Below are 17,701 nucleotides of genomic sequence, written 5' to 3' on the forward strand. Positions count from 1 at the left end.
ATGAGTTGTAAGGTTCTGATTTCCTCTTCCCTGTGAAATGCAGCAGAGCAAAGAAAATGGAAAGTCACCTGTATTTGGCGTGCTAATGTTCTAAATTTTCTTAGCAGCATTAACGTTTTCGCTGTTAATAATTTAAGCATTTTGTACGTATTGATGTGTAGTAATTCTATAAATTGCGAGTTCCCTTTAAGACAACAAGAGACACTTTGGTCGTTAAAAGTTTTACATGTCACTTTTGTACGCTTCCAAATTCCGATTCCCCCCTTAAACGATACAAGTATCATACAAGTTTTATGGGCAAACATGAAACAACCAACTTTGCTATTTTTAGACAGTTTTTTTTTTTTTTTTTTTTTAACATGCTTGATGAGTTCTAGGGGATTTAGCTTTTCGGTTTGCTTTAGATTTTTTGGATCCTAAGAATATGTGATGTTGGATCAGAGTTTGGTGAATCAATTGATCGCTCCTCAACGATTATAAACGTTTCACATGACGCGTACTTATATGAATAGTTGCATTCGAGATCGTGATGGAAGATATAGCTTAAAATCATCGTCTTTAATCATGCCACTACACATTTGATTAGGAAATTGCAAATGAGTGTACTCTTGACATTGTTGAGGTATATCTCAATCTAAAAGCATAAATTCACATTAATTATTAATCACAATTAAAGGATGAAAGCGGATTGACTTTAATTAATCACTGATTAAACAATAAAATTTAAGTGAAAAACACGTGTCAGCATGATTTTGATACAATTACTGATAATCTATATATAATATAAAGCTAGACATAAACTATAGCACCTCTCTATGGCCTCCATTAATATTTATCTTTCTCAAATTTTTGAGCTTTTTCTCTTCATTCTCTATTCTACTAAATAAAATAAAATATTAAAGGTTCATACCCCTACAAATAATAAAGACTCACTCACCATTTAATAGCATTATTTTTCATTACTTCCCTTATAATTATTGTAATTACATTGTATTAAATCTATATCTATATATAATATAAAGTTAGGTATTAGAGAAGGGATGTAACACTTCTATTTGACCAAGGATCCTATTTATCTTTTGTATCTTTTTGTTCAAACTTTCCCCCATATTTTTATTCACTTATTATTATTCTACAAAAGTAATTGTGTCAATTACTAGTCCTCTATTCATTTATATTATTTAATATTCACATTTAAGTGTCTCAAAATTTACTGCTCCACTCAATCCTATTCTTTATTATAAAAAAATATTAAAAGTTTCAATATTTACTACTCCAATCTTTCAAGAAATTAAATGTTTTGGAGAGTTTTCAGGAAGTTTACAAAGCTCCATTTTTTGGTTTTTACACATTTTTGACTTATATACTATTTTTCCTATTTATGTGCTATTTAAAAATAAAATAAAAGTAAATCTCATGAATTGGCCATTAATGTGCATTAACCCATGTTCGTTTTCATGTATTTTTCCGTTTTTTATTACCAAAAGGCAGTGCATAAGAGCCCAAATTAAAACCTAGCAAATAGAAAGGCACACTTTTATTGACGTTAATTAGGTTAATTAATATTATCTATTATGATTCTTCAATTATGATGATAATGGTGTATTAATTATTAAATTTATTATCATCTTTTTCCTCTCTATAAAGCTCAAATTCAATCTCTTTAGGTCGGATATTTTATCAAAACATAGATTCGTTTCTTTTTTTTTTTGAGTTTTGGAAATTCTGGAAGTTGCGATGCCAACTTTTTTTCTTTCTATTTTGTTGATCTTAGTTGAAGATATAGTACTTTTGAATTGTGTTTGAAGCTTTTTTTTTTTTTTTTTTTGTTGTTGTGGCTTGTATCGTAGAAAGTAGGATTATCGATTATGCTTAGTGTATTAGGTTCTGATGTTTTCTTTCTTTCTCTTTTTTTTTTTTTTTTTGGTCTCATTGATTTTAGTTTTGTATTTTTTTGGCAAGTTGTTTGGCATGTGCAGTTGTAGGCTTGCAGCATTTGAGTTATTTTATTTTATGGGGATATTGTTAAGTCGTCTTTTAATTGGTATTTTCTATAACAATTGTAATTTAGAGGTCGTTTAAAGTCACGAGGGATGATAATTGATACCTTATAACCTTTTTGATAAAGTTTTGATTGATCAAACTACTATATGAGCCTACAAATTATCTCTCTTTTGACCCGAGAAAAAAAGTTTATGCCTACAAATGTCAAATAGTTTTATGTTTTATTAATTTTTTGTACATCTAAATCATATACGAAAATTCAAGCATAAAAAAAAGGTCTTTCTAGCTTCAACCATATCCTTTTCCGTTTATTTATTCTTCTCTTTTCTTCCTTGGTTGTCAAATAGATTCAACATCATTTTTTCTTTAGTTTTCTTTATTGTTTTTCTTCTAATTTGTGTTAGGACTTGCCAAATCTCTTAATTACAGGCATATTTGATAGAATTTTAGAAGTACGAGCGGTAATAAGTTGACGTTATACAACGAGCAGTTGATTTTTTTTCTTTCTAAATTTTCAAAAATTATGCTATACAAAAAAGAATGTATGCAAAAAAATTTGTGATTTTGTCTTTTAGTGTTTTACTTGCATAAATTATTTTAGGTATGATATTAATAGACATGATTTTAATAGACAAGAATGCAGCTTCATTATTCTTTTACTTCTATTCCGATTAAATTTAACAAAAAAATTAATTTTTAAACTTATTAATAATCTTTTTTATTAAGTAATTGAGCTAAGCGCGGCCAAATTCACTAGTAATGAATAACTTATACAACAATAACAATAACATACCAAGTATATAATTTCATAAGTGGAGATCTGGGGAAGCTAGAGTTTACGTGGACCTAACTCTATCTCGTAAAGATAGAGGGTTGTTTCCTATAAACCCTCGACTCAAATAAAACATTCATAATAGTTAGAAAACAGAGAGATACCAAAATAATGAAAGCAGTAATAACAACGAAATAATGCGATAGGAAAACAGTACCGAAAAATAAAAACGAAATAATGTGAGAGACACAAGATAAAATTATCCTAACCTATATATAAATTATACTCCAATAAAGTATTGATCTTGTTTTTAAGTTATTCATTTTAAATATTATGGACAATTACGAAACTGTATATTTTAGCTGGTAAACTTAAAAGCATATCATCATCCATTATCCCCCACGTGTAATGTGTCGGAAAACAATTGTGTCGACTCATTACTTTTAGCAACTTGCTGTCCAAACACCAAATTGATTGACTGACTTGTACTAGTTGGACAAAAATGCCCTCGTCAATCTCATTAAGCCTCGTTGTACAACATTTTGTCAATAATCAAACAATTAGGAAAATGTTGGCCATTTTAGACAAAATAAATTTCTCAAATTTTCATTGCTTTCAGTAAAGCGTGTTGACTTTACTTAATCACTGACTAAAGATACTAGGATAAGGGATAAGGATAAATAATTTTAGATTATATTTGAAATAAACTTATTTCATGTTTAGTTGAGATAAAACTATGTTATAATTAATTTTGGGATTATAGTCTTATTTTATTTCTGTGAGCGAGGGAATAACTAATTTGGGATAAGTTATCTAGGATAACTTATTTCCAACTAAACGACCCCTAAAGATTTAAGTATAAAACGAGTGTCAAAAATATCCCAAATAGTGGATATCCAAAATATCCCAAAATATCCCAAAATATCTCAAAATATCTCATGTCCTGTTTCTCTATAAATAGGATGCACAAATGCAATGTTGAAAGAGCAGAAGTAATATAAACTGATATCTCTCTACATATTCTCTCTACATATGTCTTCCGTATATTTACTTTATAGTTATTATTTTATAACACGTTATCAGCACGAGACTCTGTTATCTCGAGCAAATACTTCAAAACCTCGAAGGTATTGATTTCTTCGTTTTCCTTTACTAATGGCAAATCTTACTAAATGTGAATTTGTAGCCTTAGATATATCCGGTAATAGATATATGTCTTGGATTCTTGATGCCGAGATTCACCTTAATGCGATGGGTCTGGAAGACACCATCAAAGATAAAAATGAGGCATCAAACCAAAACCGTGCTAAGGCAATGATATTCCTCCGCCGTCATCTTGATGAGAATTTGAAAATGGAATATCTCACGGTTAAAGATCCTCTTACGCTGTGGAATGATCTGAAAGATAGATATGATCACCTGAAGATGGTCATACTTCCACAAGCACGTTTTGATTGGCTCCATTTAAGGTTCCAAGACTTTAAATCTGTTAAGGCATATAATTCTGCAATGTTTAAAATTATTTCTCAGTTGAAATTATGTGGTGAAAATATTACTGATGATGATATGCTGGAGAAAACATTCTCCACTTTTCCTGCCTCGAGTATGCTCCTGCAGCAGCAATACCGAGAGATGAAGTTCAAGAAATATGCTGAACTAATCTCACATCTTTTAGTGGCTGAACAACATAATGAATTACTGATGAAAAATCATGAAAGCCGACCCACTGGTACTGCCCCATTCCCTGAAGTGAATGAGGCAAATTTTCGCCATTCTAGGCGTGGAAGAGGTCGTGGCCCCAGTCGTGGTCATGGTCGTGGTCGAGGAAGGAATTTTAATCATGATTCTCGTTATGCACCATATAATACCCTTCACCACCAGCAGTGTAAAAGGAAGGATGAAAAGCATGATGTTGTGCAAAAGAAAAATTCAGAAAATAATTGCTTTCGATGTGGAGGAAAAGGGCACTGGGCACGTACCTGTCGTACGCCAAAGCACCTTGTTGATCTATATCAAGCCTCCCTCAAAAGGGCAGAAAATGATGCCGAAGCAAATTTTATTTCTGAAGATAATGTTGAGCCTATGCATTTAGATGTGGCAGATTTCTTTGAAATCCCTGAAGGAAAAATAGATCATCTGATCGGTGATGGATCTGTATTAACTTAGATATTTCATACATGTCATTTGTATTAGCTAATGTGGTTATGTTTCCATATATAAGTAATAAAGTGTGTGTAATACTTTGTCTAATCAAAATATCTACTTCGATGTTTACTTTGCCTATTTTTTCGTTTTGAAGAATATATGGAAAATCCTCAAATATTATTTGGATCAATGACAAATCATGAAGATATTTGTGTGATTGATAGTGGAACAACGCATGCTATATTCAAAGATGAGAAATACTTTTCTCAATTGCGTAGAAAAAGGGGAAATATTAATACAATTTCTGGCAATTCGAAATTAATTGAAGGCTCCGGAAGAGCTACTATATTTCTACCTAAGGGGACGAAACTTGTTATAGAAGATGCACTATTCTCTTCTAGATCCCCAAGAAACTTGTTGAGTTTCAAAGATATCCGCCGTAATGGGTATCACGTTGAGACATTAAATGAAACAAATGATGAATATCTTATCATTACAAAGAATGTCTCCGGCCAGAAATGTGTTTTGGAGAAATTACCAACTTTGTCTTCTGGCCTGTACTATGCAGAAATTAGTACAATGGAAGCACACTCAATCGTAAACCAGAAGTTTAACGATTCAGGAACTTTTGTGCTTTGGCATGACCGAATGGGTCATCCTGGATCAATAATGATGAGACGAATTATTGAAAATTCAAAAGGGCATCCACTTAAGAACCTGAAGATTCTTGAAAGTAGTGAGTTTTCATGTGTCGCTTGTCATCAGGGCAAATTGATAACCAGGCCATCACCAATGAAAGTTGATATTGAATCCCCTGCTTTTCTAGATCGTATACATGGGGATATATGTGGACCTATTCACCCATCTTGTGGGTCATTCAGATATTTTATGGTTATAATAGATGCGTCTTCGAGATGGTCTCATGTGTGCCTCATATCGTCTCGCAACCTGGCGTTTGCGAAATTATTGGCACAAATAATACGCTTAAGGGCACACTTCCCAGATTATCCTATAAAGGCTATACGTCTTGATAATGCTGGAGAATTTACATCCCAAGCTTTTGATGATTATTGTTTATCAGTTGGGATAAAGGTTGAACATCCTGTAGCACATGTTCATACCCAAAATGGCCTTGCTGAGTCATTTATTAAGCGTGTGCAATTGATAGCAAGACCATTACTTATGAAAACACGGTTGCCTACAACCGTCTGGGGTCATGCTATTTTACATGCAGCATCTCTTGTTCGTCTTAGACCGACTCATTATAATAAATACTCCCCGTCACAATTAGTGTTTGGTCATGAACCAAATATTGCTCATCTCCGAATCTTTGGCTGTGCTGTATATGTGCCTGTAGCACCACCACAACGCACTAAGATGGCCCCCCAAAGAAGGTTAGGAATATATGTTGGGTTTGAATCACCCTCCATTATTCGCTATCTTGAGCCATTGACGAGAGATTTATTCACTGCCCGATTTGCAGATTGTCGATTTGATGAAACAAATTTTCCACAATTAGGGGGAGAGAGAAAAGAAATCAAAAGAGAAATTGCGTGGAGAGTTCCATCACTATCTCATTTTGATCCACGTACCCCTATATGTGAGCAGGAGATCCAGAAGATCATCCACTTACAGAAAATAGCAAATCAAATGCCAGACGGATTTACTGATTTGAAAAGAATAACTAAGTCGCATATCCCTGCAGAGAATGTGCCTATTCGAATTGATGTTCCAAAGGGACAATCTACTAGTGTCATAGCCTCTGAATCTCATCCACGCCTGAAGCGTGGTAGGCCATTGGGCTCCAAGGATAAAAATCCAAGAAAAAGAAATACAAACAATGATCAGAATGACACTATGAAAGGATCTCATGAAGAGATTCAAGATCTGATTAATTCTGATATTCCTGAAGAAATCAGCAAACCCGAGACTTCAGTGAGTGAAGAACTATATCGTTCGAAAATTGTGATGAATAGTGTTTTTGCATATAATGTTGCACTAAATATTATAAAGGGCAGTGAGGATCAGGAACCTCAATCTGTCGGAGAATGTCGCCGAAGATATGATTGGTCAAAATGGCAAGAAGCAATTCAATCAGAATTGAATTCACTTGCTAAACGTGAGGTTTTTGGACCTGTAGTCCAAACGCCTAATGGTGTAAAACCAGTTGGTCACAAATGGGTCTTTGTACGGAAAAGAAATGAGAGAAATGAAATTGTGCGATACAAAGCACGCCTTGTTGCACAAGGATTCTCTCAAAGACCCGGCGTCGACTATGAAGAAACATATTCACCAGTTATGGATGCTATAACATTTCGATACCTCATGGGTTTAGCTGTCTATGAAACCCTTGAAATACATCTTATGGATGTGGTTACAGCTTATCTTTATGGTTCACTTGATAATGAAATTTATATGAAAATTCCTGAAGGATATAAAATGCCTGAAGCATTTGGTTTAAAGTCTCGGGAAATGTATTCAATTAGATTACAAAGATCATTATATGGTTTAAAACAATCAGGGCGTATGTGGTATAATCGCCTAAGTGAATACTTGATAAATGAAGGATATATAAATGATGCCATTTGTCCATGTGTTTTTATTAAGAAAACAAAATCAGGGTTCATTATACTTGCTGTTTATGTTGATGACATAAACCTCATTGGAACTCCAGAAGAGCTCCAAAAGGCGATTGAATATTTGAAGAAAGAATTTGAGATGAAAGATCTCGGAAAGACAAAACTCTGTCTTGGTCTGCAAATTGAACATTTCGCAAAAGGGATCTTTATCCATCAATCTGCCTATACTGAGAAAGTTTTAAATCGGTTTTACATGGACAATTCGCATCCTTTAAGTACTCCTATGGTTGTTCGCTCACTTGAAGTGAGCAAAGATCCGTTCCGACCTCAGGAAGAAAACGAAGAGCTACTTGGTCCTGAAGTACCATATCTTAGTGCAATAGGTGCACTTATGTATCTTGCTAATGCTACAAGACCTGACATAGCATTTTCTGTTAATTTGCTAGCAAGATATAGCTCTTCTCCTACACGGAGGCATTGGAACGGGATTAAGCATATATTGCGATATCTGAAGGGAACTAGCGATATGGGTCTGTTTTATACTAACAAAGGTAGTACAGATCTTGTTGGTTATGCAGATGCAGGTTATTTATCTGATCCACATAAAGCTCGATCTCAAACGGGCTATCTGTTTACATGCGGAGGTACTGCTATATCATGGCGATCGACCAAGCAGTCTATTGTTGCTACTTCTTCAAATCATGCTGAGATAATCGCTATTCATGAAGCAAGTAGAGAATGTGTGTGGTTGAGATCAGTAATACATTTCATCAGAGAAAGATGTGGCTTGAAGTGTGATACAAAAATACCCACAGTATTATATGAAGATAATGCTGCATGCATAGCTCAATTAAAAGGAGGTTTCATAAAAGGAGATAGAACAAAGCACATTTCACCAAAGTTATTTTTCACACATGATCTCCAGAAGAATGGTGATATTGATGTGCAACAAATCCGTTCAAGTGACAATCCTGCAGATTTGTTCACTAAATCTTTGCCAACTTCAACTCTTGAGAAGATGATATTCAAGATTGGAATGCGAAGACTCCGACATCTGAATCTTGGTCTTCGTCAGGGGGAGTGAAATACGTGTTGTACTCTTTTTCCCTTAACCAAGTTTTGTCCCATTGGGTTTTCTTGGTAAGGTTTTTAATGAGGCAACTCTCAAAGCGTATTATTAGATATGCGCACTCTTTTTCCTTCATTAGGACTTTTTCCCACAGGGTTTTTTCTAATAAGGTTTTAACGAGACACATCATCTATTAATGGATATCCAAGGGGGAGTGTTAAAAATATCCCAAATAGTGGATATCCAAAATATCCCAAAATATCCCAAAATATCTCAAAATATCTCATGTCCTGTTTCTCTATAAATAGGATGCACAAATGCAATGTTGAAAGAGCAGAAGTAATATAAACTGATATCTCTCTACATATTCTCTCTACATATGTCTTCCGTATATTTACTTTATAGTTATTATTTTATAACAACGAGTTTATTTTTTTGGATTGTTACGTAAATTTTGAAAATTATCTATAAAATTACTTTCATTTCTTTTAGTATAATACCACTCAACTATTGTTACTTTTCTATGCAAAATTACACATCATTGTCCGTTACTCCCTCCGTCCCAATTTTAAATGACACTCTTTCCTTTTAAATCAATTAAAAAAGATGGACACAATTTTGATTTTTAGTAACAATTTAAATTTTACCTTTAACAAAATAATTTCTAACTACAAAATTTCTTTGACTAATTTTACATCACCAAATTCAAAAATCTTTATTTTATCTTACAATTTGTGCCGAATCAAACACTCTCAGATTAGAGCAGTACTACTACTCCCTCCATTCACTTTTATTTGTCCATTTTGGACTTTTCACGCTGTTTAAGAAATAATAAATGGAATGTATAATTTATCAATGTACCCATATTAATTGATGTATATTTTATTAGATTTGAAAAATGATTTAAAGTGAGTAATTAATACTATGAGTAAAATAGGGGAAAAATTTATTTCTCTTGATATACTAAAAGTGAAAATTTAATTTTAGAATATTGGATAAATAAAAGTGAATGGAGATATTAGTTGATAACTAAAAGCACATTGTCACCCCCACGTGTAATATGTGGGAAAACATTTGTGTCGATTCATTACTTGTATCAACTTGCTGTCCAAACTCCATAAAGTAACTACAAACTTGTTCCTTTCGGACAAAAATACCCTCCTCAATCTTTCTTAAAACATCGTACAAATATCTTTCATAATAGCAATCAAACTCCTTTCTCGCCGGCCAAAATTTTAGAAAATTTCGGATCTCCGGCGATGGGTCGGGTCAATACGGAGGTGGACCCGTATGCAGTGGTGGCGTACCGATTACATGATGCAATAAGTTGGTGGGATGAAGTGAATGAATCAATTATTTGGCAAAACCGTATTTTTCATCTTCTTGCCATCTTATACGGCGTCGTTTCTGCTGTTGCTCTTGTAATTACTATATCGCCCTTTTTATTTTTTATTTTCATTTATTAAGTTGAAAATTTGGTGAAAATTAGAATTATTGTCTAATTGTGATGAATATTTTGAATACTGGATTTGTCAGTTTCGGTTTGTTTGTCTTACTTTCCTTTTTACTATGTTTATTTCTAATTTTGCATGTGACATGTTTAAGACCACACGATTAAAGGGCATTTTGGTATATTTTACATATAATTAAGTTTGAAATTTAGGGGTTGGTTGGTAGCTGGGTTGGAGGTTTAGTTATGCAGGTATTGTTAGTAATTCCCCTGTCCTCTGTCTCAATTTATGTGATACGCTTTTATTTTTAGTCTGCCCAAAAAGAGTGATGCATTTCCTTATTTGATAATAATTTAACTTTAGACTTTACCATTTAGTGCTTGTTTGGATTGGCTTATTGTATTTAAGCTAAAAACACTTTTGCAGTGTTTGGGTAAGATGCAAAAGTGCTTTTTAAGCACTTGTTTTTAAGCCAAAAATAACAAAAATAAGCCAAAAGTTACTTAGAATCCCTAACTTATGGTTTTTGGCTTATAAGTCAAAAGCCATAAGCCCTTCCAAACGAGCTCTTATGCTTAATGAGATGATCAAGGCAATAAACACTGTATATGAATTCTATGCATGAATAACTTACCTCTAAATCAGCTACCGAACTTGGTATTACTTATGGACGATTTAGTACTTGCATAACTCACCTCCAAACCAACTACCAAACGAGCCCTTTAGTGAGAACGGAATTTTAGTCTAATTGTGACGAATGTTCTGTATACTGGATTTGTTTGGATAATGCTATATAGCCTAAATTGAGCTGAATGGATAAAGATAATTTATGTTGTTGAGATGTATTGATTGATTGATGGATAATTTACTGGAATTGGATGTTGATTGGTGGTGGGATGAAGTTAACGAATCTCCTATTTGGCAGACCGTATTTTCCATGTCCTTGCGATCCTATACGGCGTCGTTTCTGCCGTTGCTTTTTTAATTTTTTGTTTGTTAAGTTGAAATTTGGTGAAAATTGGAATTATAATCTTAACTGTGATAAATTTTCTGAATATTGGATTTGTCTTAACTGTGAAGAATGTTCTGTTTACTATATAGCCTAAATTGAGCTGGATTGATATATGGATAATTTACTGAAATTGGATGTTGATTGTTGGTACTTGAGCTGATGGTATGTGTGTCGAGATATATGAAAATTTTGGTAATTGTTTATCGATAGCTTTTTCTATTTGAATATAATGCAATTCGAGATATTTTTAGTCTATCGAACAAATAGTTAGACTGAGGGTTCTGTGAGTTCTATTGAAAGTGACCAATGTTCGGGTTATGTACGGATGTATTCCGCAAGAAAGAATAAAACTTGAGAGCTATTTGCAACAAAATTACAGAGAGTTTGCGGTTAATGGTAGTTGGTAGAACCTTAAATAGAGGATTACATGCTTTGCATGGCAATTGAATCATTAGTTGAGATCATAAAGAGCATGTCGCGAGTACGAAGGAATTGACAATTGGTAACGTTAGTAAATATAGAATACACGCAATCTCACAGAAAGATTTCTTTTTATGAATTGTTCATTTTAAATATTCAGTTAAATAAGTTGCATCGTGCTCAGACCAATAAATAGAGCTGAGGTTGTAGTGCAAGGCAACACAAAGGATTTAAAAGCATCACGTGTGTTGTTTAAAATAGTTGAAGCACATCGAAATAGTAATAACCATATTTGTTTTTTTGTGTTGGGAGAACGGGGTTGTGGAGGCACATGAAGCTTCTGTATCCTTTGGAGGATTTATCATAGGTAGACTATTTTTACTCTAGCTGTCAATCTACTGCAATCCTCATCCTTCATTTGTTATTTTGTCTTGGAACTGGATATGCTTTGCAAAGCTCATATGGGCGGAGGCTAAGTTACTCGGGTGCGGGTGTCCCATACGGGTGCGGCTCTAGAGGTCGAATCCTTCATGATCTAAATTCTAAGATTCGGGAATACGGATCCAGGTATGGATACGGGTGCGTGGATTCGGCTAAAAATAATTGAAATATAAAAAAATTAGGGGTGTCAAATTTGGCCCAAAAGGTGATGGCCCGCCCAATCCGCCCAAAATTTTATGGGTTGGGCTCAAAATATTTTCATATTGGGCTGATTTTAGCCCAACCCAACATAGCCCATTTTTAAGTGATCTCCAACTTAACCCAATACTAGCCCAATTCTAGCCCATTTTTAAGATTTACTTAAATTTGGGTTTATTGCTTGAGATTTTTTTTTTTTTTTTTTTTTCATGTATACACTTTTCTTGAATCATGTATCTTATAAGATTGTGGTATGTTTAATATGAAGGGAAATATTTTTCAAGAAAAATGTTTTTCTCGAAAATATTTACCACGGAAAATGTTTTCCTCAAAAATATTTTTCAAGAAAAATCCGCAAAAATATTTTTCGCGAAAAATGTTTTTCTAGAAAATAGACCTTCAAAAAAATTGGGTCAAGTTGGGCGGGTCATGACCCAACCCATTTTTAGCCCATTTCAGCCCAACCCATTTCAGCCCAGCCAATGTTAACCCAACCCATTTACTACCTCAGCCCATTTTGATTGGGCCAATTTCAGCCCAACCCGCCCATTTGACACCCCTAAAAAAAATAGAATTATAAAACCTAAATTATGAGATATTATGTGAAAAACATGAGGAGAAAATATTGATCAAGGGGAGAATCCCGGAAGTAGATAAAAGGAAAAGGAGTGACAAAGAAATTTCAATATACAAGGTATTCCATTTTCTTCAAGTCCATCTCAGCTTTTGTTTTGATTATATAAATCATTGGATCTGTCCAGAATTTCTCCGTTGATTTTGGTCAAAGTACCCAAAAGCAGTTGACCAACCCACACCCATGTCGTGTCGACATGGGTGCGGCACCGAAAGTGAAGAGTCCGAGTAACTTAGGGCGGAGGTAAAACGGAAACTTAATACTTGAAAAACATTCAAGCGATAAATTTGGTAATTCGTAAATAGGTATTAGGGTTCATTGATGTTTTTACTTTACCGGTACAGCTGCGCATATAGTGTACATGTTTTGTCCTAGAAAGCGGTGTAGAGTAGCTCTTCCTAGTTGCCTATAAATTGGCTTTATATATGCTGTAAAATAAAGGGGCAACTACTTATACTAAGCATGTAGTTGCCTTCCAGTTTGATATTGGAAGGCGCTACAAGTTGGTTTTATCAGTTATGCGTTTCCTTAGTTGATTTTGAGTAATGGTTGAATTTCTATGTCTACAATTCTTCTTGCTTATCTAGTAACCGTTTTAATATGTGTTTTAAAACAGATATCGTCCCTGACATCAATGCTTTAATGTATCTGTGACTCTGGATAGCTGTTTCTAACTTTGTCAATTTGCAGGTGCAATTAGTTCGGATTCAAATGAGAGTTCCCGAGTATGGATGGACCACTCAAAAAGTCTTCCATTTCCTCAATTTCCTGGTGAATGGGGGTTGGTATCTTCTTTCGTGATCATTTATGTTGGAAACATACTGATGAAAAATATTACGAAGCGTTTTTCAAATTATTAGTCTGGTTATACTACTCGGAAAGAAAAGGATTTTTCCTGTACATTCACTTTGCTTTGACCTGTTGGATTTAGTACTGAAGTTGTGTTTTGTTACCTTTGGTAGTTCGCTCTCTGGTTTTTGTATTACGGCGGGATGTTCAGAAGTTGAACCCTGAGGTTAGGCACTGACATTGGTTAGACGTCTGGTTGCCATTTTTATCTCTGGTCCCTTTCAGTTTATAACTATGTATGTTATGTTTTGGTAGATTGTCCAGCACATCTTGCTTGATATGCCAAGTCTTGCATTCTTCACAACTTTTGCGCTGCTAGTATTATTTTGGGCTGAGATATACTATCAGGTTTGCATGTGTTCTCTCAACTCAATGTTTTGCAAATTGTGTCACTTCTCAAGGCTAATATATCTGTTTTTCCTGTTGCAGGCACGTGCCGTATCTACTGATGCTCTTAGGCCCAGTTTCTTCACAATTAATGGAGTGGTTTATGCTATTCAGGTAGATATTTTCTTACAGAAAAATATGATTTTCTACGAACAACACCCAATCTTCTATGCTAATAGGGAACTAATGGGTGCATAAAAAAGAAATAAGGGATAAGAGGCTATTCCTCATGTGGACAAAATCCTTCCAGATACCATCAAAAGCTCTCCTATTTCTCTTTCCAAATGGTCCACATAAGTGCTATCAGTTGAATTATTTTATTATCTGCTCACAGGTGGTCAAATTAGTGTGAACCTTGTGATCAATTATGGTCTTAGATCAAGCAATAACTGAGCTATAAGACATGATGAGCTGATGGAATCTGGCAAGGATCATCTTGTAGCTATTATTAATCATAAATCATTAAATAGATTCTGAACCTTAATATAGTTATACAACCAGCAGTCAGCTCAGCTTGAATTACTATCCACCCAGTACAAGCTCAAAAAGTCAATTCATGTTGCTCTTGGATAGGTCACACATGTCCGACCCTCCCCCCACCCACCAACACCAAATGCACCCATCCCAAAGTAAAAAGGAATGAAGCACCGGTAATCATACAAATTCGCCATAGAGAGGATCTTTTGAATTGCACAGAAAAGACTATTTATCTCAGAGAGGTCTGAGGGAAATTCTGGGAAAACGTTAATGACTGCTAACTTATTGTTTTTTTTTATAAAAAAAAAAAGAAAAAAGAGAGAGAGTACATTATCAAATTAATCAGTTGGACATTCAAGAGATAAAAACTCTTTAATTCATCAGAGGTACTTCTATTAGAAGAAAAGTAACATGGTTACAGTAATTTCAACAAAAATGATCTTCAGGCCTTAGCGTACTGGTTTCAAATGAAATTACATGACCCAGATGGATTCTATGTTTGAAGATGCTTTATCAAGGAGAGATACTGTGTTTGGTGAATTGCTGATTGCCAGAGTCAGACATTATAGAAGCTTATGTGTTTTTATAAACTTTTACATGAACCGTATCTGAGAAAATGATTACTATATTTTCATGGTTATATATGCTTTTTGGATGTTCATTGTATGATTTATTCTTTTCTTATTAAATTGTCCAGATTATGTTGTGGCTGATAATATGGTGGAGACCTATTCCAGTACTTGTCATCTTATCTAAGGTGTTCTTTGCAGGTCTGTGTTTAGTTTTAACTTATTTGAAGTATATTTTCTATTTCATAGATACGTTGCAATCAACTGCACTGACACATTTTCTTTTGTACTTTCATTATTTTGCAGTTGTATCTCTCTTTGCAGCCTTGGGGTTTCTTCTTTATGGAGGAAGGTAAGATCTAATTTCTGTTGCCAGTGATCGAATCTAACCTGATTTTTCTTCTAATTTCTTCTGTTCGTGTCTTTCATCATTCAACGGCATTAACGTATTTTATCTTCTATTTTTTTCTTTTTTGGTTTTTATGTCTCTGTAATTGTCTAAAGCTTTTACTTCTCTTATTCATCTACTTGTAACTAGATCTGTTCTAACAAAATCTCCTGCATTATAGTTTTGAAATGTATAATTTGAAACCTGATTAGGTCCTGATTAGATATTGATATGAGTTCACTCCCTGAATGCTACATAAAATGGGTTCCATATGTTCGTTTAGCTTGTCCGTCGCTGTACATGCACACTTGAATGTACTTTGAGGTGGAAAAAAAGTTAATTGGATAATTCATGGTGTCATTACCTACTTGTAGGCTTTTCCTTATGTTACAGCGTTTCCCTGTAGAATCAAAGGGCAGACAGAAGAAGCTACAGGAGGTATGGTACTGTGTATGTTATTATCAGTTATCTCGTTCTTCTTGTTTTATGTTATTTAACTGCTTCTATATTTTGTGATCTGCAGGTTGGCTATGTGACAACAATATGCTTTTCATGCTTCCTCATTAGATGCATTATGGTAAGATCATATTTCTCGTGAATAAACTAGTTTTAGCTAAAACCATACCACAAAAGGCCATGGAAAGGAGGCAATACATGTTGTGATGTGTGATTGGCCTCTGTGTATTCTTTCTAGATGGTATCTTTATATTGTGAATGTTGTTGTAAATTAGTCTTAGTTTATACTTCCAGGATTTCAACTGAAGCTTTTTTAAAGAGGGTTTAAAATTAACTATGTTCTACCCATCTTACTCTTATTTCTCTTATCATGTGCATCACAGATGTGTTTCAATGCATTTGATAAAGCTGCGGATCTTGATGTTTTGAACCATCCAATTTTGAATTTTGTGTACTATCTGGTAAGTTCTTACAGCACTGAAATAGTATTACTTTTGTCATGCATATTGTTCTCTGTGTTCCAGTGAAGAAAATTAGTGTTTGCAGTTAACAACCTGTGTAAGAGACAACCTCCAAATCATAACTTAATTGGATAGTAAACGATGTGATATACCAGCTTGTGGCATGCTACACGCTCTTTTCATGTAGAGGTTATTGGTTGTGCCATGATACTTATATCTGGATTCTCTTCGTTGATGTTTCCTTAATTGAGAATTGGCTCCAATTTAAAGCATCTTGGTGAAACAATCGGTGTAGGAGGATTGAGTATTGTATTGAATCGAAAGTCATAGTTGCGTGTCTTGTGTCCGACCTTAGGTGCAGGATGTAAATTTAAAACCGTGAGTGTTTGAGCTGCGGTCTTTCTGCCTTTGTTTACATTGTTAATGCACAGAAAGAATGGCTTACTGTTTATATGTTTTGAGGATGATTAAACTTCTGTCAACTCTTTGCAGTTGGTAGAGATTCTACCTTCTTCTCTTGTCCTTTTCATTTTGAGGAAGTTGCCTCCAAAGCGAGGGATCACACAATACCACCCTATTCGCTGATACAACAGTGTGCATCGAATTTGAAATGAAGCTTTGGGATAGAAATCAAGCTCTGGGATCAGGTACCAGATGAGTTGGCTTTTATGATACTTGTCTTACCTGGAAGTGATAGAAGCAAAGACCATTTAAGAGATTATCTTGTCCATGGAGAGTACGGTTCATCGGAGACTCCAAGGAAAAATAGGTTCTTTGCAGATTTTAGTTATGTTTGTAAGTTAATAGTCTTGAAACAAGAGTTGTGGAACATGCTGTGATTTGTAGTGTAATTATCTTCATCTTTGTATGTTTCAGATTTTAATTGATTAGTCTTTCCCCCCATATTTCAAGTGTGTTTCGTAGTGTATTCCATAATACACTTCTCAATCTCGGATCGGTTTCTATGCGACTCCCAAACTGTTGAGTAGAGGCGCAGGCAAGGTTTTCATCTAGGGGTTCATCATCTATTATTACTATTATATATAAGAGCAAATGTGGGGGCTTTTGTAGTCTCACAATAATTTTCTAATTTTTTTAAAACTTTTTAATTAATTACTTTTAGGTCCTAATCTTATTTATTTAAGTCAATTTTTTTGTGTTTTATCTTTAAGATCTACTTTTGAAAAGCTATCGAACCTCCTACCTCATTTTTCATGTTCTTTGGTTTTTTTGTTGGTGCTCGATATCCACATTTGAGCTCAATTAATCCAGATAATTCGCACTGTATCGCGCCTATTCGGGAGGAGCGCTTCCTCTAAAGATTTTTTTCATATCCATGTTCGAACCCCTAATCCCTAATTAAGAGAGGAGGAGCTCCATCCGCTGCAC

General features: G+C 34.3%; 1 protein-coding gene across 1 annotated transcript; it reads left to right on the top strand.

Annotated features, from left to right (window-relative positions):
• Window positions 1-9,685: 9,685 nt before the first annotated feature.
• LOC132613921 (tobamovirus multiplication protein 3-like) lies at window positions 9,686-17,215 on the top strand. Its single transcript, XM_060328217.1, has 11 exons — window positions 9,686-9,990; window positions 13,416-13,506; window positions 13,688-13,740; window positions 13,830-13,922; window positions 14,004-14,075; window positions 15,136-15,208; window positions 15,314-15,359; window positions 15,770-15,833; window positions 15,919-15,972; window positions 16,235-16,312; window positions 16,805-17,215. Exons 1-11 carry the CDS (start codon window positions 9,829-9,831, stop codon window positions 16,895-16,897), a joined length of 879 nt encoding a protein of 292 aa, XP_060184200.1. The 5' UTR covers window positions 9,686-9,828; the 3' UTR covers window positions 16,898-17,215.
• Window positions 17,216-17,701: the final 486 nt, after the last annotated feature.

This window comes from Lycium barbarum, chromosome 10 (assembly GCF_019175385.1).
Source record: "Lycium barbarum isolate Lr01 chromosome 10, ASM1917538v2, whole genome shotgun sequence".
Classification (NCBI taxonomy): domain Eukaryota; kingdom Viridiplantae; phylum Streptophyta; class Magnoliopsida; order Solanales; family Solanaceae; genus Lycium; species Lycium barbarum.